General features: G+C 38.8%; 1 protein-coding gene across 2 annotated transcripts in view; it reads right to left on the minus strand.

The window, feature by feature from the left end:
* The window catches only part of LOC115411165 (tyrosine-protein kinase yes), a 63,049-nt gene that overhangs the window by 6,563 nt on the left and 34,498 nt on the right, over nucleotides 1–21,988 (minus strand). For both annotated transcript variants that reach the window (XM_030123135.1, XM_030123137.1), the window contains exons 4-10: nucleotides 20,984–21,082; nucleotides 20,642–20,745; nucleotides 17,771–17,920; nucleotides 14,185–14,340; nucleotides 7,815–7,994; nucleotides 6,878–6,954; nucleotides 3,967–4,120 (exon numbers count right to left, since the gene is read on the minus strand). In XM_030123135.1, coding sequence (XP_029978995.1) covers nucleotides 3,967–4,120; nucleotides 6,878–6,954; nucleotides 7,815–7,994; nucleotides 14,185–14,340; nucleotides 17,771–17,920; nucleotides 20,642–20,745; nucleotides 20,984–21,082 — 920 coding nt within the window. The remainder of the gene's footprint in view (nucleotides 1–3,966; nucleotides 4,121–6,877; nucleotides 6,955–7,814; nucleotides 7,995–14,184; nucleotides 14,341–17,770; nucleotides 17,921–20,641; nucleotides 20,746–20,983; nucleotides 21,083–21,988) is intronic.

The raw sequence follows: 21,988 nt of genomic DNA on the forward strand, positions 1-21,988 counted from the left end.
TGAAACCAAATGAAAGCAAATGAACAAGAAGACTTCAACATAACCCACGAATGACAGACAGACAGATGGACAAACTGACCTCTATATTACCTCATATTATCAAAGGCTAAAGGAGGTGCAATACACAGATGTTTAAGTATTGTATTGCATATACAGTCGCTCTTAAATTAAACTCTTATGAGCTATTTTTGTTGTTATCATTATATTTGTCCAAACAAATGTACCTTTAGTCGTACCAGGCATTAAAATGAACAAGAAATTAAGGAAAATAAGGATGGCCTAATAATTTTTTCCGCGACTGTATGTGGTGAATTTATTCACATCAATGGGCCGACATGTCACAGTGAACATAAGTGACCACTAGAGGGAGTAGTGAGTCACTCTGCTGGTCTCCAACAGTGATAATACAAATGTAAAAGCCGAGATCAGGATGAAAACCACTAATAAACAAGTTTCAGAGTCAATGAAAGGGATAAAATGATACAAATAGAAGCACTGTTGTTGTTTTCACCACTGGAGTTTGACGCTGAAATCACAGTGTTTCTTCTGCAGTGGGTGACTTTGATTATGAGGTTTATGAAGGAATAAAGGACGATTCCAAACAGATCGTTAGTGCAGCTAATGATCACACAAACCGTACAGAAAACAGAGGTGATCTGTAGTTTTACTGCGGTTGTTTTCAGACTGATCTCAATAAATGGCGTTGTATTTTACACCAGTTCTTATGGCATTTGGCATGCTATACCTATGCATTTTCAACCTTTCACGATTTTTAACGCCATTTGACGTTCATTGGCTTCAGGGGCACCGCTACTAATTGTGGGCCCCATGAAAGGTAAACACTCTGGACCCTTTCATAAAATTCAGTGTCTTGTTGATCTGTCGGAGCGGGGGGGTGTGTGTGTGTATGTGGGGGGTTGCGGTCCATACATAATGTCACTTTCCCTAGCATGAGAACGAAACTGAAACATAACATTCTTTCAGCGTCCCACCTCCAGATTCCCAGCATCTCTTATACATCGGACCTTGCACGAAATTTTCACAACTTCTACCCTGTATCCACTGGACCCCCTCCACTGCTAAATGGCCCCCCCACAAATGCTGGGCCCCATGAATTTGTCATGTTCACCACCCCCTTATCGGCGCCCCAGATTGGCTTACATTAACTAGCAATCACATGTCAATTTACGCCAGACCTGGGCAAAGTAAGGCCCGCGGGCCACATGCGGCCTGATGGCTGACCCTGACCGGCCCGCATGAGGTCACTGGCAAATTAAAAGTCAATGCAAATATTTATAAGGGTAATAGATGCAACCAATACAACGGCACAGCTTTTATTTAGTAGGATCTGCGAAATTAGCGTGTTTTCGCACATATTTTCCATTCTCAGCATGAAGCTTATGGTTATAATAAAGCTTATTGGTTTGTTGATCAGTTTCAGCCCATTAAGATGTCAGCTAATGCCAAAAAAAGAAAGAAAGATCGATTAAGAATGCAGAGATTTTAACAAGACATGGACTTCTAAGTATTTCTTCACTGAAGTCAGAAAAGGAACTGAGATATGCAAACAAACAAAGCTGCATTTATGGTTTTTCATGTAAAGTTAACACGGAGCTGGTTTTGCACATTTTTGAAAATGTTTTTGTGAATATTCATTAGATAGTTGTATTCTGTGCTCCACATTTTCATTGTATTATTGTACTGTTTCATTTACTGTTTTTATAGAGATATATATTGAGCAGAGCTGCAAGTGAATTGACCTGGCCCTTAATAACTGTCAAAGTTTCTCATGTGGCCCCACAGGATAATTAATTGCCCACCCCTGATTTACGCCAAGATCTCTGGTTCACATAACTCTAACCCTAAGTGTGTCGTATTTCACGCATCGATTCGGGCTGGACAGGGGGCTAATAATGGCGTGAACATCCACGCGGAAAGCTTATAACGCGAACAGATAATACGCCAATTGAAGTGGTGTGTATATTTACACAGAGTCACGATATCATGTTGCTGTTTTCGGTCTTAAATCAGCGCTAAGCTAACAGAGCTATAATGTAAACTATCAGCTGATACAGCATGTGAAGGTTAATAGACACAGGTTTATTTTGACTGTGTTTTAAACCGGTGCATTCTGGTACAACAGTAGTACAATAAACCATATCCCTATCCAACCTGTGGCATAATCAGCATGTGCACAGCTGTAAATAGTATATATAGTTTTCTTGATTTGTCTTCATTTTTGATTTTGCACTTCTTTTGCTCTTGTGTACTTTTGTGATTTGCTGCTGTAAATCTGGAATTTCCCCTTGTGGGACATAAACAAACAGAGCTACTTCCAAAATATGCCTGACCCAAAACCCCACATGGCTGATATACAAATCATGTAAATTATTTATTTATGTGGATAAAGCCCCAGATCTGACTATTAAATTATCTGAGAATATTAGAATATGCTGACTACAATAGAAGTCAGGAAAAGGAAATGAAATGAAACATCGGCAAATATTTTAAATATGTTTGCAGTTATTTAGAACATTTGAATTTATTAAAGATTATAATGTAAATTGTGTCACATCACATGTTTAAGAGCCCCCATTTATAAGCTGAGGACTGCTTCTAGGGCGTCCTGTTACAAAATGTATCTTGTAAATGAAGTGTCGATTTTAACTGTCTGTAATAATTTTGTTATAAATTTGATTGACTGATTGATTGACTAATAAAGGACTATTCTGGTCAACAACAAATTTATTGTTTAAGTTTTTTGAGCTGATTAAGGATAATTTTGGTGTGCTGAATCCAAAAATCACATTAATTTTGCTCAATCAGGTCAACTTTCTGAACTATGCTATATATTGGCTTTTTAACATTTTTGCTTACATTTATGGGCATTTTCACATCATATGATACAAAATTCTTTCATATTTCTTGCAGTAAACGAGTTCTGAAGATTTTACTTTTGCCAATTTATGACTAATGTATTTTTTTAATATTACAGGTGAATGAAATGGCTTCGACTAGAAGATCTTGCAAAAATAAGCCTGACGTATTCTGCTACATCTGCGGTGAATACACCATTGTACCTAACAGGAATCAAGTCACAAGTTTCATAAAGTGTGCTTACCAATCTTATTTTGGTATTAATTATTATATTTTGTGAGAATATCCAATTTTTCAAAATCAAATTAGCAAAAAAACCTGACCTGATTGAGAAAAACAGATGTCATTTTTGGATTTAGCGGTGCAAAATGGTCCTAATTCAGTTGAAAAAACCTAGACAACTTGCAAAAAAAATTTTTTTGTAACCCAGTGCTATCTTACTTTACCTTATCTTATCTTATCTTATCTTATCTTATCTTATCTTATCTTATCTTACATGACTAAGCCCCTGCTGCTGGGAGATGGAATTGTTGGAATCTAAAAACTACATATAATCCCTTTAAATATTGAAAATGTAGTAGCAAATTGTCTTTAAAGAAAAAAATGCATACAGATATCGCAAAGCACAGATATACTGAACTTTCAACACAAGAAAATTCCTTTAAAAACCACTGTTAAAGCACAACTTGTTCTTTGTTTTTTTGTGGAAACAGGGGTTGTATGTTAGGTTTCTAAATATTACTTTCAATGCTGTGGGCAAAGATGGCAAATAACACCAAACACATCACCAAATGAAAGTGAGATGATATGTTTGGGGGATTTGGATGAACTAAAATCTTTAAGGAGAACACAGGGCACAAAGGTAAATTCTCCCATTGCTTCTGAGGCGCAGCAAATCAGTTGGAGTAGAAGCATGTGGTTTCCACTATTAACCTAATTCACCATGAGAAGAGGCAACAGGGAGTCGTCCTTGCTGTCAGGTCACTGCTCTATCCATTTCTGCCCCGACACCTCATTCACCTGTGACTCAGACGGTGTGTGTGTGTGTGTGTGTGTGTGTGTGTGTGAGGGAGGGAGTGTGTGTTCTACCTTGCCTGGCCGTGTACTCGTTGTCCTCTATCAACCTGGCCAGACCGAAGTCTGCGATTTTACAAACCAGGTTCTCGCCGACGAGGATGTTGGCCGCTCGCAGATCCCTGTGGATGTAGTTCATCCTCTCGATAAAAGCCATGCCATCTGCGATCTAAAAGGAGAAAATAAAAAAAAAATTAAAAAAAACATTTGACAGACTTTGGGGTGAATTATTTTTAGCCTTTCACGCTGCAAACGTCAAATTGTTCAGGCTTAGAGAGTAAAATAATGAATGAAACAACAAAAGCAAAGTGTGGAGATGCTGAAAAAAGGACTTGTTTACCTGAAGTTGTCATTCTTTTTTTACTCTGTTGCTTAACCCTTTATCAGGCAAGTGACTATTTTTGGTCATTTCCACATACATTACATGACAGTGACAGCAACAGTTCCATTGAGGACAGTGAGGCAACAATCTCAGGTCCAATGTGGTCTACAGGGTCTGTAAGGTCCACCTCTGCATGAACAGTGAGTGGACCTGCTTTGTTAGGTACCATGAAGTAATGGTACTAATGTAAGGAATGATGTTCAAAGGGAGAATGTGGGTGTGGACAGGGGTCTGTGTGAGGGAGCTGCAGGTGTGTGATTCCCAATACACACAAAACATATTTTCATTTATTTGGATTTTTCTAATTCTTATTGTTTATTTCATATTACATATTGATCTGCTGAAGATGGATCCTATTTAGTTGATTGATACATAGGTGAATTTGACTGTGGTGGGTTGTTTCACTGTTTTGGTTCTGCTTTAATGTTCTCTCTCTCTGAGGTGATTTGAAGATGAACCAGTGTCACAGAGGCATCCCCATGACTGCGGTAACAAGGGCCTGGTGTGAGCCATCAACTGCATTTGGAGGAAACTACAGCAGACTGAAGGGAGAGGGGAATCTGGGGAGAAAGTGGAATTATGTTTGGTTTACTGTTTGGGTTTTTGGCGTAAGATGTTGGTTTATGAATAGGGAAGAGAATCGATAAGAATTTAACAATTCCGATTCCATTATCGATTTTGCTTATTGATCCGATTCCTTATCGATTCTCATTGGGTGAGGGAATAAAAGAGTAAAAACGGGTGTGTTTGTATTAACTGTCTTTTATATTTCCATCTGCACAGAAAATATAACATATACAGTATGTACAAATAAGAATAACAGATGACGCTGGGCCCGGTTGGGTGGGTGGGTGGGTGGGGGGGTGTACAGTGAAAGTGAAACTACTAATTCCTCTATTGCTGCATTTCCACTACGTGGAACCAGTTCGACTCGGCTCAGCTCGTCTTCTGTTGTTGTGCACCTCATTTCCTTTCCCCTACCTTCAGAAACTTGTATTTGAGGAGGTACGACGGTTGTCACCCACACCGGAACCAGAACTGGGCCCGGATGACGGCCCGGCGTTCACTCTGCCGCTAGATTCACAAGCGTCGCTAAATAGCATATCAAATATGTGACATTCCTGTAAATGAATCACATGCTGTGGACAAATGTTTGAACATATTGGTTGGATTCCACCCTTTTGAAGAAATGGAAGTTTTGCAAGTGTTACAACTGGACCTGATGTCGTCTGTTTAGACCGTTTCTGCCCCAACACCATGTTGGCTATGTTCTGACCAAAACAATGCTGCGTACGCGTGACATCATCGTGCATGCACAATGAAGGCGGAATCGATAAGCAGGCAGGCAAACGATTCCAAGGAACTGAGCTACTGGGATCCGGTTCTCAAAAAAAAAACGGTTCTCGATTCCCATCTCTATTTATGAATTGCAGTAAACTTAATATGATTTATTTTGGATGTTTTGGTAGAGATAAATGCTGTGTGCTTGTGAATAAGTTACATATGAATTCTGGAAACCCCCCCCCCCCTTGTTCTTTTGGGGAAATGGTTGGGGCTGGGGCCTTTGTATAGGGGGTGGGCGCCATTGTTGGTGTCTGGTGTGGGAAGGGGAACACACAATGTGTTCTGATCTAATTTCAGCCTGGGTACCTGACACACACTGTGCGCACCAATCACAGTCATTCTTAAATCAGTTTGTTGAAGCAGACCACGCCCCTGCACATGGAGGGAGTCGTTGGTAACAACATTGAAAAATGAGCAACGAAGAAGAGAAAATCACCAAAAATGAAGACTTGGTGCCAAAAAGAAAAGCAACGTCAGTATCTAGAATTATTTCATCTACAAGAAGGATGATACTGAAACGTGTTCTGTGTCGACAGTACTTTGCACTTGTCGCCACAACGAGAGCAAACAACTAATTTGTTTGACCATTTACATCGGCACCACACAGTTATTATATCCTCCTGAGTATTTTTTCATATTACAATATATATATTGCAGGGTTAAAAAAATCGTGATGTCAGTGTTTTCCAATATCGTGCAGCCCTAGAACAAATGTACTGAAATCAAATCAAGTGACAATGTGGTGATTTGAGAGAAATACATTAAGGAGCCGATGGCAGAAATACAGCAGAGACAGGGAGGAAAGTTCACAAGTACCAGCCGTTCAATTACACAGAGACTAAAGTTCTTAGGACGTGCACTACAAACAAAAAGTTAAGGATATTTTTAATTTTTGGGCAATTTTTTTCAGTTGGGATTCTTGCACAGCGCTTTTTACTTTTTTGTGTGTGAAAAATGAACTATCCTTAACTTTTTGTTTGTAGTGTATGTTCTCTGGGACTGTTCTTACCAAGACCGTACGCGCCGAGTTCACTAGACCATACACTGCATTCTTGGTATTGAGAAACGGCCAAAGTCTTGTTATGTTCGCCAATAACACACTAAGGTTGAAAGTTTGAATTTCAGTGTATTTCTGAGTGCCCTAAAAAGGGTTAAAATGAAACCTGCTTCAAACAGAGACAGAGCAGTGGTTCATCTCACCTGCGCTGCCATGTCCACCAGCAAGGGGAGCTTCAGGAATTTTCCATCACCCTCTTTGAGGAAGTCGAGCAAGCTTCCTATAAAAACAGCGAGAGGTCATAAATGCAGAACAGACATGATATACTGCAGGTGCAAAGAACCATACCAGATGCATACCAATGAAACGCTACATATTTAACTCCAGCCCTGCGCCTTTTTACTGTATCTGCTCGGAAAATTAAACTGAATATTAAATCAGGCCTCACTCTAACAAGGTTTGTGATTCATTGCAGCATCTGATCACTGTTTCTAGTTAAGCGTCCATCACAGTACGTATCAGAACGTCTCACAGAAGATTAGAGGAACTGGAAAAGCACAGCAGAGGAACAAACTGTTCAAAGACACACACACACACACACACACACACACACATTCAGGCATATGTCATACAGTTAACATTTACACACACATAAATCTAATTACTCATAAAAGCCTGAAAAAAAGAACGCATTGCAGCTGAAACTATGAAACCTCCCACAAAACTACTGCAGTTTTCAATTAACCATTCCAGTTTTAAGCCTCAGGGAGCCACCGGGGACTTTCAAGGACTTCCAGTCTGTATAGCATATTAATTAAAAGCTCATATAAATTTACATTTTTTCCGTCAAGGAAATCTGCATGCGTTCATATGTCTGACATGAGCTTCGTGGCTGAAAAACCACCTGATCAGCTGCATATCTGGAAACCTTACAACCAGAAGTCTACTTAATGACTGGACCTCTGTGTGTGTGTGTGTGTGTGTGTTTTGCTTTTCTTTCTTTAAAAATAGATCCTTTTCACTGCTAACAGGAAACAGCTGAGTCTTGTAAACCTCTTGGGCCGGACCTTCTCACAGAACCACTTTAATCCAATTAAGCTGCGGCATGTTGTAAAAGCTTTCGGGGTATGTTTCAGATACCTTTGGCCATGTACTCTGTGACGATGTAGATGGGTTCCTCTGACACTACTGCGTAAAGAGGCACCAGTTTATCGTGTCGGAGCTTTTTCATGATCTGGGCCTCTTGGAGGAAGGCCTCTGGCGACATAGTCCCGGGTTTCAGCGTCTTTATGGCCACCTTTGTGGTCCCGTTCCAAGTGCCTGCAGGAAAAAAACACAGTAAGAAGGAGCAGAAACGCCCCCAGGCCGCAGGGGTAATCAGTGTTGGTAATAGGCTGGGAGACAGACAATATCGTTAATTAGGTCTTGTAATTGCTCTGGCATGTGCTGTCATGCATGTGCAGCCTAGCAAAATATTCCTCAGTGGGGCCGGGATGAGCGGATACGACTTCAAAAAGGAACAAATGCATTTTGGCTGGATGTGTCCTCCTGACTGGGACCATCTCTGACTGTAAAACACAAACACAACAAACAGAGGAAGCGACTGCAGGAAGTGGATAAGTCCTCAGTCGGGACCAAAATAGACAAAATAAATATAAGCTTTAAAGTGTTTGTGGATCCGATTTACAGGCACGTTGTCAGCATTTCCAGGCATAATTTTAGGCTGAGTTTGTGTTTTCCTATTGAGATAATTGAACTGAATACGAAACAAATACAGACATGATGAGCAGTGTTGGAGGGATTACTGGTATTACAATGTAATCTGTAGTGACATACCACAGATACAATACTACAACCCACAGAATGCATTCTCTTAACCCATAAAGACCCACGGCTCCTTTTAAGGCAGTTCCCAAATGAATTTTTCTCCATTTTTTAACCTTTCTTAAATGATTTAATCACAATTTACTCTAATATACTCCTCTGTACTTTGCATTTTTAAGTGAAAATGAGGTATTTTCCTATATTTAATGTACTGATTATGTTGATGTTCATTAAAGCTCAGATTAAAGTTGAAAGTTATTACATCCAAAACAGAGAAAACTGAAGAAAAATGTGCTTTTTTCTGAAAAATATATCATTAACTCAACATAAACCAAGTGTTTCCATCCACTGTCATTCATCAAACTCCATTGGTTTTATAGTTTATAGTTTAGTGTATTTCAGTCATATATTACAATTCAAAACAACAGAAGACGAGAGAAATAATACAATTTGACTGAAAAAGGCTCAAACAGAAGCAAAGCTTATTAATGCCTGTCTACTTTACAGCAAAAGCTACACAATACATAGCGTCAAGTAGAAAGAAAAACAAACAAAAAAGTTATATATATACAATTATAGCCATAACTCTCAGATATAGATGATTTTTTGAACATAACAAAGGAAATACATTGCTTAAGCTTTTTGTAACATAAATTTGTATCCATCTATCAACTCATATTTACTTTCAGACTGTAAAAAACTTTTGCACACAATCTGGCAGTGTTTTCTTTTTAGCTTTAAACATGATTTACATTGTTCTATGATAAACCAAGTCTCTAAACTTCAAAACGTGAGAATTTAAAAATAAAGGATAAGTATGATCACAATATCCCACTTTATTTATGATACGTATGGCTCATTTTTGTTGTAAAACAATTTTATCTGTTGGTTGATTGATTGATATCTTTATTTTGATCATGTAAATGACAATTTAAAAACAGAAATGCAAATAAATGATGATCAAGAGACTGAGAACAAAACAAAGCACTGCAACACTGCAGCGTCTTAAGCCTCAAAATTTACATGAGCGAAAAGAAGTAGGAAGAAGTATAAACTTATCTAATCCTACCCCTTTTCAAAGTAGATCCCCACAATTCAGCACAGTAAGTTAAATAAGGAAGTGTCCTTTTACTAGTAAATCAATGTTGTAGAAGATGACAGTGTTTCCATGGTAACTATGAAGCCACTGAACATCCAAATGGGTCATATCTGATGATCATGAAAAGATGACACACTGTATTTAATACTAATTATTCACATGTATTGATAGGATTAGTGGATCAACTGGTGTTAATCATTTTAGATCAGTGGATGGTTTTGGTCGCTGGTGGATGTTTGGGTCTTTATGGGTTAAAGTTATCTGGAATATATTTTAAATAGTTACAATAACTTAAAATGTTTATTGCATGTGACACAGTCTTTCTGAATGTACATTAACACCTGCACAAGAGACATGACCTTTAAACCACTGTAAACGCAAAACAGTCTGAAAGTTTGGTCTGGGGAGAGAGGATGAAGACTTATATAATTTCTTATATAATTTCCCTTTGACCTTTTATTTTTCACAGCATCAAGTTAGAGTGAAAACTTGTAAACAACGATGAAAGTAAAACTGACTTCAATTAGCTTTTGAAGTGCATACAAGTGGCAGCAGAAAAGGCAGTTTTCCTCATCTGATTTCACCCAGCAGAGTGGGTGACAAAAGGTCCAACGTAAAAAACTATAATAGTAATTTACTGTTCAATCCATCATGCAGTTTGATTGGCCATAGTGACCTCCACCGTCTTGTGTATTGTCAACTACGGTCCAGATACACAGTTTGAGCTTTGTTTGATGTAACTAGTGACGACTTTTAATCTTCAGAGTGAATCACGCAGGCTTATGCCCCGTCCAAAATAATACAGATATTTTTAGCAAGTATTTTCCTCTTTCTTATACAAAACATCTATGTACACAGTAGAATGCAAACATGACTACAGACTGGTTCAAACCAAAAAAGAAAAAAAAAGATAAGAGATCACCAGAGTTCGTACACATTTTTCAAGGTCAAATTCAAGCACTTTTCAAGCACTTTTAAGGGTCATTTTCAAATTTTTCCAGCACACACTTTAAAAAATACATATCTACAGGAATACATATACTCATGCTAATTTTTTTCACTTTTTTATCATAATGACGTACATTGTATTATGCTATAAACATCTAAAATCATGTTTTATAAAAGCAAAAACTTTAGAAGTTAAAGAAGAACTCAAAGTTTTATTCAAAAAAAGGGAAGCCACTTGGCGTTCTTCCGAAACACTTGCACTGAGACAAAGATTAAGATAAAAACGTACCTGGAGTCGACCTGAAAGCACCCAGTTATTTTCTTTTTTGACATAAAGTTTTATTTTTCACAATGTATCACCTCTTTGTAAGTTGCTTTGGTTGTAATTGCAAGCACTTAAACTAGAATTCAAGTGCTTTTCAGACCTTGAAAACACAACATTGAACTTCAAGCATTTTCATGCATTTCAAGCACCGTACGAACCCTGGTCACAGAACGTACAACTACCTCATCGTGACTCCTCATCAACCCTTTATGTTTATTATGTTATGTTTTTATTTGATCCTACCCCATTTTTACATGACTGTTGTATACAGGGTTTCTGCAGGCATAAGGATATCTAATTTAATGCTTTTTAATTCTCTTTTTAATGCTACTTTAAACAGATTTACTGTCCATGTCCAACTGCAGATATAGTTTTATATGTAGTTTTATGCTGGGTGCAGTTTGTCAAAAAACCGGGGGGTGTTTTGATTTATTTATATTTTTGTCGGAGGTGGTGGGGGGTGGTGTAGCAGTTATATACATGGGGGTGCGGTCCATAACTAACATAAGTAACGCTGCCGTGAAACAAAAGTGAAATTTTACATACTTTCAACATCCAACTCCCAGGTTCTATTCCTCTATTATACAGCGGATCTTACACAAAATTTTTACAACTTCTAACCTGTATCCATTGGACACTCAAATACTAAGCCTAGGGGTGCACCGATACCACTTTTTGCCGATACCGAGTACCGATACGAGTACTTAATAATCCCATTCCAGTTCTTAGTTCCTTTTGTAAATGTGCTTTATTGTCGTTGTCATTAGTCTGACTGGAACAAAGTGCTGCTACTGACATTTAATGTGTTGGAATGAGCGTTTGTCAATTAACCCACCAGGGGGCGCCGCTCTGAATTAACCATACTGGACAAATACCACAAAGAAGAGTAAAGTTTTTTAAGAAGAAGAAGAACAAAGTCAGTAATAACAAACATGGAGATGACAGAGGTAACACTAATGTGATACTAATGTTGCAGCGTTTTCGATAGTAAGGTTTAAAAGCTTAGCTTCAGCAGGAAGAGAAAAGAGAAATGAGTGATAAGTTTAGTTTTCACTTCCGCCGGCGGCAGTCTGCACCGCTCTGTACCCCTCTCTGTCTGGGTACTCATCCACCAGCACCTGGAAAACAGATGGAATGTACGCAGAGGACGGACAGAACGCGGCGTCCATATCTGTCTGTAACGTTACTGTCAGTCAGCGTTACTTTTATCACCGTCATTTATTTCGTTAAATCTCCGCTCTCTTCACACTCCACACATATTATTCCACCGCTGCGTACCTGCTGCACTGAACTGGGAATGTCACACGGCCGTAAGTGGTATCGGTGCATTTGTATCAGATTACTTTTACAAGTTCGAATACAAGTACACACACTGAGTATCGGAGCCGATACCTGATACTGGTATCGGAATCAGTGCATCCCTAGCTGAGCCCCATGAATTTGTCACGTTTACCACCCCCACCCCCCCTTTACAGCGCCCCAGTGCACGGGGACGTTCACGAATTCTGAGACTGCCGACAGTTCAGTTCAAGTGAACATTAGTGCCAGTAATTTGTAGGATGTAGGTGGAAGAAAACTGTCACAAACTGCCTGGTATTTAAATTGGCTGGTTGTCCCCCCTGAGGATGAAATTCATTGACCAGAAGTAGGGATCTAAAAACCAGAGGGGGGGTTGATCCCCCCCCCACCACCACCACCAACAAATCACACCCTGGTTTTATGATGGTTTACTGTTGACAGACTTCATCCAGGTTCTGAATGGTTCCTCCTCCAGTCACTTCTGCTGAAACCTGCATTTTCCCATTTTTCCGACATTTCCTAATATTCCCTCCGCTCTTTCGCCACAGCATGAGCACACTCACAGCATGTAGCATTCCAAACATCCGGTGCTGTGACTTTGTGTATCAGCCATAAACAATAGCCCGTTAAAGGGTTCTGCCTGTCAATCATCACACTATGCTTCTGATCAAAATATTAAATGCTTATATAATCAAAATAAATCATGAATAACAATGCTTTTTTCCATCAAGTGTATTTAATTTTTTAATGCCTCTGGACATCGACTTTAATGGCTTTTAATGCCATTTAAGGCCTTAATTTTTACAAAATCTATTTAATAACTTTTAATGCTTTTTAATGACCCGCAGAAACCCTGTTACCACGTTTCCTCTGACAGGTGGAAAAGCCCTGTTGGTGGAATACCTGTATATGCTCACATGGTACATGTGACTCTTGTTTGTCCCTCTGATGAAGGCCAGCAGGCTGAAACACGATGGGGTTCAGTGAGGTTCATTTATATATGCCATAATTAATAAAGGTATTTTAAAATGATAAGAGAATGCCTTGATTTTTGTATTTTTTGTGCATTGACAGCCCCTTCACCAAAGAGCACCTCTTTTACCATTTTTCATTGCTATTTTTCATTACTGTCTGGAGGTCCATCAAGCATTCCTCTTTACCGTTTGTTACCTCCACCAGGAGGTATTGTGATCACTTTGCTTTGTGTGTTTGTTTGTTTGCGTGTTTGTTTGTTAGCAGGATAACTCAAAAAGTTATGGATGGATTTTCATGAAATTTTCAGGAAATGTTGATAGTGGCACAAGAAAGAAATGATTAAATTTTGGTGGTGATTGGGGGGTGGGGGGTGGGGGCACAGATCTATCTTGGCGGAGGTCTGCGCTCTCTGAGTGCTTTTCTTGTTGCACTTCACCCTCCTTGCCCCCAGTGCCACTCACTGGTGTATGAATGCATATGAATGTTTGGTGGTGGTCGAAGGGGCTCTTGGTGCAAATTGGCATCCACAATTCTGTCAGTCTGTCCCAGGGCAACTGTGGCTACATATGTAGTTTACCATCACCAGAGGGAGAATGTGAGAGTGAATGAATAATGGGTCAATAATGTAAAGCGCTTTGAGTGACCAAAAAAGCGCTATATAAATCTAATCCATTAAAATGCACAACTGTGGTGGACATTTCTGATCAGAGACAGAAAAATGCATCTTCAAAGACCAACACATTGACTTACATTTAGAGACAACTGCTTTTCCTTAAGTCGTGAATAACAATGCTTTTTCTCCATCAAGTTTATTCGATTTTTTAATGCCTCTGGACATCGAATTTAATGCTTTTTAATGCCATTTAAGGCCTTAATTTTCACAAAATCTATTTAATAACTTATAATGCTTTTTAATGACCCGCAGAAACCCTGATATACATTCATTTATATACAGCTAAACGGTAAGACTACTATTTGTTTTCTAACACCCCCCCCCGGCGCCGTTGACCCCTTTTTTCCCGGGTGTGTTTCCGTCTTACCCATCCAGACTTCTCCGAAGCAGCCCTGGCCCAGTTTGAGCTCCAGTCGCAGTGACTCTCGAGGAATCTCCCAGGCGTCTTTAGCGAGCCCCTGGGTCTGAGGCTTAACTGTGGGACAAACCGCCGTCAGCCTGTGGCAAAGCCCGTCTGCGTGTTCTGCAAAGCACAGAGCGAAACATCAAAAAGGCCGGTGGCACCAAGCGCTCCCACACCAGTCTCTGAAGCAGCAGGATACAGCGTTTTAAAGCCATTCTGTTTCATGCATCGATTCATTCCATTTGATACGGATGAATTTCGACGCTCTTATGGTAACTGTAATGAAATATAAATGAGATAAAGTGGCACCAAAACCCTCTCTAGAGTGAAGTGAAGTGAGATCATACAGAGTTAACCTCCTTCAGGCTGAAACGAGGTGGGAGGCTGAAATCAGAGCCACATCATCAATTGTTAAAATTACAGGTTATTAGAGTTTGGAAGTGCAATTTAAAATCATACATAGACTCTGTTCCTCTAAGGAGAAATTACACCACACATAGGCCAAAGTGTCTGTGATGAATGTCAAAGCTCAGTGGGAACCCTCCTACATAGTTTAGTGTTAGATCATAAGATCCAACTTTTTTGGTCTGGTATCTTTAATATTACACCCAAGATCATTAATGTTCATAATTAAAGCAACACTATGAAGATTTTCAGCCTTCAAACTATATTTTCAAGGTCATTTTGGTGAGACAGCAACTCACAATAGGTTCAATTACACTTTCATCATCGCTCTAGAGCACAGGTGTCAAACATACGGCCTGGGGGCCAAAACTGGCCCGCCAAAGGGTCCAATCCGGCCCATGAGATGAATTTGTGAAATGCAAAAATTACACTGAAGTTGTTAACAGTCAATCATTTTATTTTAGGGCCCATGTAAAAGCCCTACTTTAGTCTCAAGTGGGTCACATTAGTAAAATACTACCATAGAAACCTACAAATAATGACAATTGTAATTTTTCCTCTGTTTTAGTGTAAAAAAGTGAAATGACATAAAAATGTGTAAATTTATAAACTAGCCTTTCACAAAAAATATGAAAAACTAGAAATGTCCTAAGAGAAGTAAATGCAATTTTACTAATATTCTGCCAGTTACTAAAATATTTTGTGTATTTGCAGATCCATTGTGATCTGTAAGTTGTAGAGCACATTTATAAATGATAAGCAGAGGCAGAATATAGTTAAAATTGCACTAGTTTTTCTTAATAAATTTCCGTTTTTTCACGGTTGTTCATGTTATTCACATTTTTAAGAGGACAGTTTATAGATGTAAAAGTTTCCATAATGTAATTTTACTATATTCACTATAAAACACATTGAAATGTTTGGAGTTGGCATTATTTATATATTATGATGTTATTAATTTACTGGTCTGGCCCACTTCAGATCATATTGGGAGGATGTGGCCCCTGAACTAAAATGAGTTTGACACCCCTGCTCTAGAGCGTCTGAATTAGGACTGCACAATATTGGAAAAAAAATGACATTGCGATTTTTTTTAACCCTGCAATATATATTGCGATATGAAAAAATACTCGACACAGAACACGTGTTTCAGTATCATCCTTTTTGTAGCCAAAATAATTCCAGATAACTGATGTTGCTTTTCTTTTTGGCACCAAGTCTTCGTTTTTGGTGATTTTCTCTCGTTCGTTGCTCATTTTTCAGTGTTGGTACCAGTGACTCACTCCATGTGCAGGGGTGTGGTCTACTTCAGCAAACTGATTAAAAATGATTGTGATTGGTGGATCGCTGTGCGCAGTGTGTGTCAGGTACCCTTGAAATTAGATGAGAACATGTTGAGTTCATTTACCTCCTACATCGCAGAACCTGCAATGTGACTACTGTGCTCTAGTCTGTGCCTGCACTGGCACTATGCAACATCTGGTTTCTGGTAAGAACCCCTACACAAAAAAACTACAAAATGTGACTGCTTTAGAGCATACAGGGCAGCCACGGCTCAGATGGTAGAGCTGGTCATCCAGTAACTGAAGGGTTGGCAGTTCGAATCCTGCTCTGTCCCAGTCATGCTGATGTGTCCTTGGGCAAGACGCTTCACCCTCCTTGCCTCCAGTGCTGCTACTCACACTGGTGTATGAATGTTTGGTGGTGGTCAGAGGGGCCGTAGGTGCGGACTGGTCTGCCCCAGGGCAGCTGTGGCTACAGATGTCGTTTACCACCACCAGAATGTGAGAGTGAATGAATAATGGATCCTCTGTATGCGCTTTGAGTATGCGTTCATAGAAAACCGGTATATAAATCTAATCGATTATTATGACCTCCGCCAAGGAGGTTATGTTTTTGTCGGTGTTGGTTTGTCTGTTTGTCTGTGTGCAAGATAACTCAAAAAGTTATGGACGGATTTGGATGAAAATTTCAGGAAATGTTGATACTGGCACAAGGAACAAATGATTAAATTTTGGTGGTGATGAGGGGTGGGTGGGGTGGGTGGGGCATGGGGACCCACTGATCTGCCTTGGCGGAGGTTTGCGCTCTCCGAGTGCTTATAGTTATTATTATTATTACGTCTCATCCCCCCTCCACCTTCAAAACACGAGGCAGGTAAATGAAGTTATGAGTGAAGGAAAGCTACAAATAGGCTAACGGTCATGAAGCAGCAAGAAAAGCAAAGAGGGTGAGGGTGTTGTCTGAAGAGACAAAGAAAAAAAAGCATGAGGGTAGAGCTGCCGATTAATCGATTTGAAATCAAAATCGGATTTTTTAATTAGGATGATCTTTAAAAAAGGGTTAACTGTTAAAATGGATTTCGTCTCTCTCGTGTCTCTGGGCCGCACCCCTCCAGGCTACCGTAGGCTCCTCCTCCTAACTGGGAGAGCGGCCTTTCACAGAATTCTGGCTCACAGAAGTGATACCAATGTGAGCCGGGTCCACGCATCCCCCATTCAAATATAACTGCATGGGGATCACGCATCTTGCATTGTCCATGCATGGATCCGTACCGTATCGTTTTCTTCTGATGTGGGTCGTGGGGGCAGCAGCCTCAGCAGAGCAGCTCAGACAGCCCTCTCCCCAGACACATCCACCAGTTCCAGGGGAATCCCAAGGTGTTCAAAAATTTTTAGAGAAAAAAGTCAGGATTTAATTTTTGGCCAAAATCGTGGAGCCCTACATGAGAGTGATCAAATAAGAAGCCGGACCAGGGTGAATATCAACCAACTGCTCATGAGTTCTGATGATGTTGTGGTATTTTATTTTTTATTTTTCAAACAAATACAATTTGTGTGCTCAAAACTATATTCAGACTTAAATGTCTCCAACACTGTATGAGCTATTGAAAAATTAGCCGTGAAAGTTTAACTAATTCTGTGTAAAATCATTGCTCAATAAAAAATATTTGGATAAATTATTAGAGTTTGGAAGCACGCTGGGGTATTTTAGAGGAACACCTGGAGGCTCAGAGCAGAAGCTGTGACTAAGAGTAATCTCCAAAAAGGAAGACTCCTAGAGCTGTGATTAAAGTCCGTTATGAATTATGAATGAGAGACGACAGAGAAAACAGAGTGAAAGTGGATCTGTGCACGTTACAAACCTGTGTAGTTTTTGACAAGCTTCTGTAACGTGTCAAACTGAGCACGAGTTGTGATGTAGTATCCCCCGCTGTCGAGCTTACGGATCTTGTAGTGCTTCACGTTGTCTCCTTTGGCTTCATCCCAGTCACGTATGGACAGAGAATAAGCACCTGCAGAACACAAAAGAAAATGCCCTTTACTCCTGTAAAGAGGGAAGATGAGGTTTTTTTTTTCTTTTATCAGCTTTAATTAGGACCTTGATTTCCCTAAAAATAGAAGCGCCAGAGCCTTTTATACTCCACTCTACAATTTGGAGCCGTTTCTCCTCCCAAGGCAGAACTGGACGGTGATGAATGTTGATCTAGATTTTGTGTTTCCCAAACTTAGGTTCAGGACTCAAAATGGGTTACCGAGTCATTTTTATGGGGTCACCGACTGGCAGCGGAAATTCATTATATGGATGAAAGTACAGTACAGTGCAGAAGTCTTAGTTCAGCTTTAGCTTTGCTGTTTTTTTCATGATTGAAATTTAGTTTTCATATCACATTATTTCTATGAGTTTGGTTAGCAGCACATGGTCTTCAGTTGCAGTCAGTCATTTAACATACACAGTTTAGTTTATTTTGAATTGCTTTATTTTTTTTTTTTAACTTATATTTTATTAGTTTTAAAAGAACAACAGAAAGAAAACAAACAACATACCTAAGTCTGGATAGCATAGTCTTATCAATTATTTTGCTTATATAATTTCCATTTTTTCCACTTTTTATTTGTGGTTCATGTAATCTCAATCTGTGTGTTAGTTTTTCCATTAGAAATATGTCCTCGATCGTAGTTATCCATTGATCCTTTGATGGTACGTTCATCTTCCCCCAATTCCTTGTTATACATTTTTTTGCAGCTATCAACATAACCTTTACCAAATATCTATCGTATTCACATATAGTGCCATCACCAAAGTAGCATAAATAAAGAATTTCAGGTTTCTTTGGAATTGTGCATCCTAATACTTGACATAGGACATTGCAGATCATTTCCCAATATTCTGAAAGTTTTAAACATTTCCAAAAAACATGAGAATGGTCAACATCCATCTCCCCGCATTCTCTCCAACATTCCTGATGCTTCTGTAACTGTTTACTTTTAAACTTGGGTGTAATAAAAAATCTTATAAGATTTTTCCAGGCAAATTCCCTCCATGTTCGAGAGCTAGTAGTTGTACGATGTAATTTCCACATGTTTAGCCAATGAATTGCTTTATTTTAATCTTACACTGTGGTATAGGTGCACATATATTAACAGTGTAGGGCACAGGTGTCAAACTTGCAGCATGGGGATGAATTTGCAAAGTGCAAGTTAGTGCATCAAACTCAAAAATAATATATAATAACCTATAAATAATGACAACACCAGTTTTTTCTCTTTGATTTAGTGCAAAAAACATTAAATTATGAAAATATTCGGATTAGGAAAATATCCTTTAACAATAAAATGTGAATAACCTGAAAAAATATGAACAACCTGAAATGTCTAAAGAAAATTAAGTGCAATTTTAACAATATTCTGCCTGTTACTAAATGTTTTGTGCCTTTGTAGATCTCATGTGATGCACATCTTACTTCATCATACTTATATTTCTTAACAAATGTCATTTTTTTTCAGGTTATTCACGTCCTTTTTGTTTGGATAGTTTGTAAATGTAAATATTGGCATAATTGAGTGTTAAAACAATTTGGAGTTGTCATTATTTATTGGCTATTATGCTATTATTTCACTGGTCCGGCCCACTTCAGATTAAATTGGACTGAATGTTGCCCCCAGAAGAAAATGAGTTTGACACCCCTGGTGTAGGGTGACAATTAAATTGTTTGTTTTGTTATATTAATCCTTGGTTCTTTTGTCTGAGTTACCGTGTGGCGTGTCCTGTCACCATCCTGATGTGGCGAGGGGTGTGGCCAAGAGTGGAGCAGGATTATATCAAGGTCAAGGTCACAATCTTATGTTGTATATCAAGTGATTCAGCACTAACAATCTGAGGACTGGAATTAGGGGGTAGGACTGGATAAGCAGTGGCTTCTTCCTACTCCCTTTCAGGCACAACAGTTGTTCTTTTTTTTCTATTATTTGATTTTTTGTATATTGTTTATCATTATTATTATTATTTTTCCATTGTTTGATTTTTTATTTGTGCATTGTTTATTATTATTATTATTATTTTTTATTTTTGTTCCATATTTTTTGTATTATGTCTGTGTCTGAAATAAACTAACCTAAAATCTAAAATCTAAAGGTCACTTTACTTGTACCCGTAGGTAGATTTGTTTTGCAGTCTAGGTGATTGCTTTGGTATTACAACAATACATACGTTGAACATGTACAGGGGTTGGACAAAATAATGGAAACACCTTAAAAAATCAACAAAATATAATTTAATATGATGTAGGTCCGCCTTTTGCGGCAATTACAGCCTCAATTCTCCGAGGTATTGATTCATACAACTTGTGAATTGTTTCCAAAGGAATTTTAAGCCATTCTTCAGTTAGAATACCCTCCAACTCTTTTAGACACGATGGCGGTGGAAATCGACGTCTTACTTGAATCTCTAAAACTGACCATAAATGCTCAATAATGTTGAGGTCTGGGGACTGTGCCGGTCATACGAGATGCTCAACTTCATTAGAATGTTCCTCATGCCATTCTTTAACAATTCTAGCTGTATGGATTGGGGCATTATCATCTTGAGGTGAAGGTGTTTCCATTATTTTGTCCAACCCCTGTAAGACAGGTACTTGATCACGCTTACAGACAGGACAAAAAGACAAAAAGTGCTGTGTTCCACCATTCACCAGTATAGCAACATGGATAAGTAAAAGAATAAAATAAACAAAAACCTTTAGTTGTTTCACTTTCTCGCACAAGGAACGTTCCTCTGTGATTCCCAGGAATAAGCAATAGCCTCTCAGCATCTTTCCTTCCCATTTTACCGAAGTACCACCTATGAAAAAAATGAAAAAGCCATCTTTAGAATCGTCTGTCAAGTGTTCACTCCACCATATCTGGGCTTAAACGATCAAAATCCCATCGGAAATCTTCGGTCAGGTCACGGAACTGGACTAAAACCGTGTGCTTTGATACAAACCACAAGAGATGTGGTGTTTTAGTATCGTTATTCTCCCACTGCAGTCACTGTAGATGGAATAATGACGCTATAAAAAGCTGTAACAGGGCCTTACTCTTCAGCCTGGATGGAGTCAGCAGGGGCCACGTAATTGCTGGGGATGTAGCCTTTCTTCCCCGTGTTGATGGAGCGAGCCTCCCACCAGTCTCCTTCGCTGCAGGGCACACAAGAAGAAGACGTATTACATGAGCGTTTAACAGTCACCTTGGGATGACTGATACAGGGATAAAAAGTCCGTTAAATGTGGTTAATGGGTTCATAATTTATGGGTCAGCCTTGTGTAAAATGAGTCCCACTTTATCCAACATGGCAGACGACAGAAATGGACTGAAGGTAGCGGTGACTCTGTCTGTTCTGCTGTTTATTTACTTTATATATGAAACAAAGTGCTTTTAAAATGGGTTATAAAACTGAAAGATGGTGTGAGAATGGGATTAACATAAAGCTGCAATTAACCACTGTTGACACTTTGATTTAAAATGCACATTTTTTTTTTTAGTAAAAAGTCATAATTTTCATCAGCCACAGATGAATCGAACTGCTTTCTTTATTTAATTACTAATAGAAAACATAGGTGCATGACAAAGAACTTCAAATCTTCACATCTGAAAGGCTGATAAGTGCAAAAACTAGGCATTAAAAGAGGTTAAAGTGTATTCAAATAGGTTTTTTTTGACCTGCTGCTATTATAACAGTGGTTTCCAAGCTTTTTGGCTCGTGACCCTGTTTTAACATCACAAATTACTGGCGACCCCAGACATTCAAAACAGAGACAATTTTTTTTTTCTACAATTAATTTGTTCTTGATCATGTAATAGTTTCCTATACTATGTTGCAAATTTTAGATGACATTTAGTCTATATAATGTATATTATTATGGACGGAGGCAGAAAAGCCAGGTGTAGATTACTGCACAAAGTGAAAATTTGATTTTCCTTGGTCAGGATATGTACAGTCAGTCCAGCTTGGATTTACAAGGCTGACAATTAATACTGAACAAACAAGAACTCAAACTATGAATTATGAAAGAGCTGCAGCATCTGAAACTGACCACAATGAA

This window comes from Sphaeramia orbicularis, chromosome 20, assembly GCF_902148855.1.
Source record: "Sphaeramia orbicularis chromosome 20, fSphaOr1.1, whole genome shotgun sequence".
Classification (NCBI taxonomy): Eukaryota; Metazoa; Chordata; class Actinopteri; order Kurtiformes; family Apogonidae; genus Sphaeramia; species Sphaeramia orbicularis.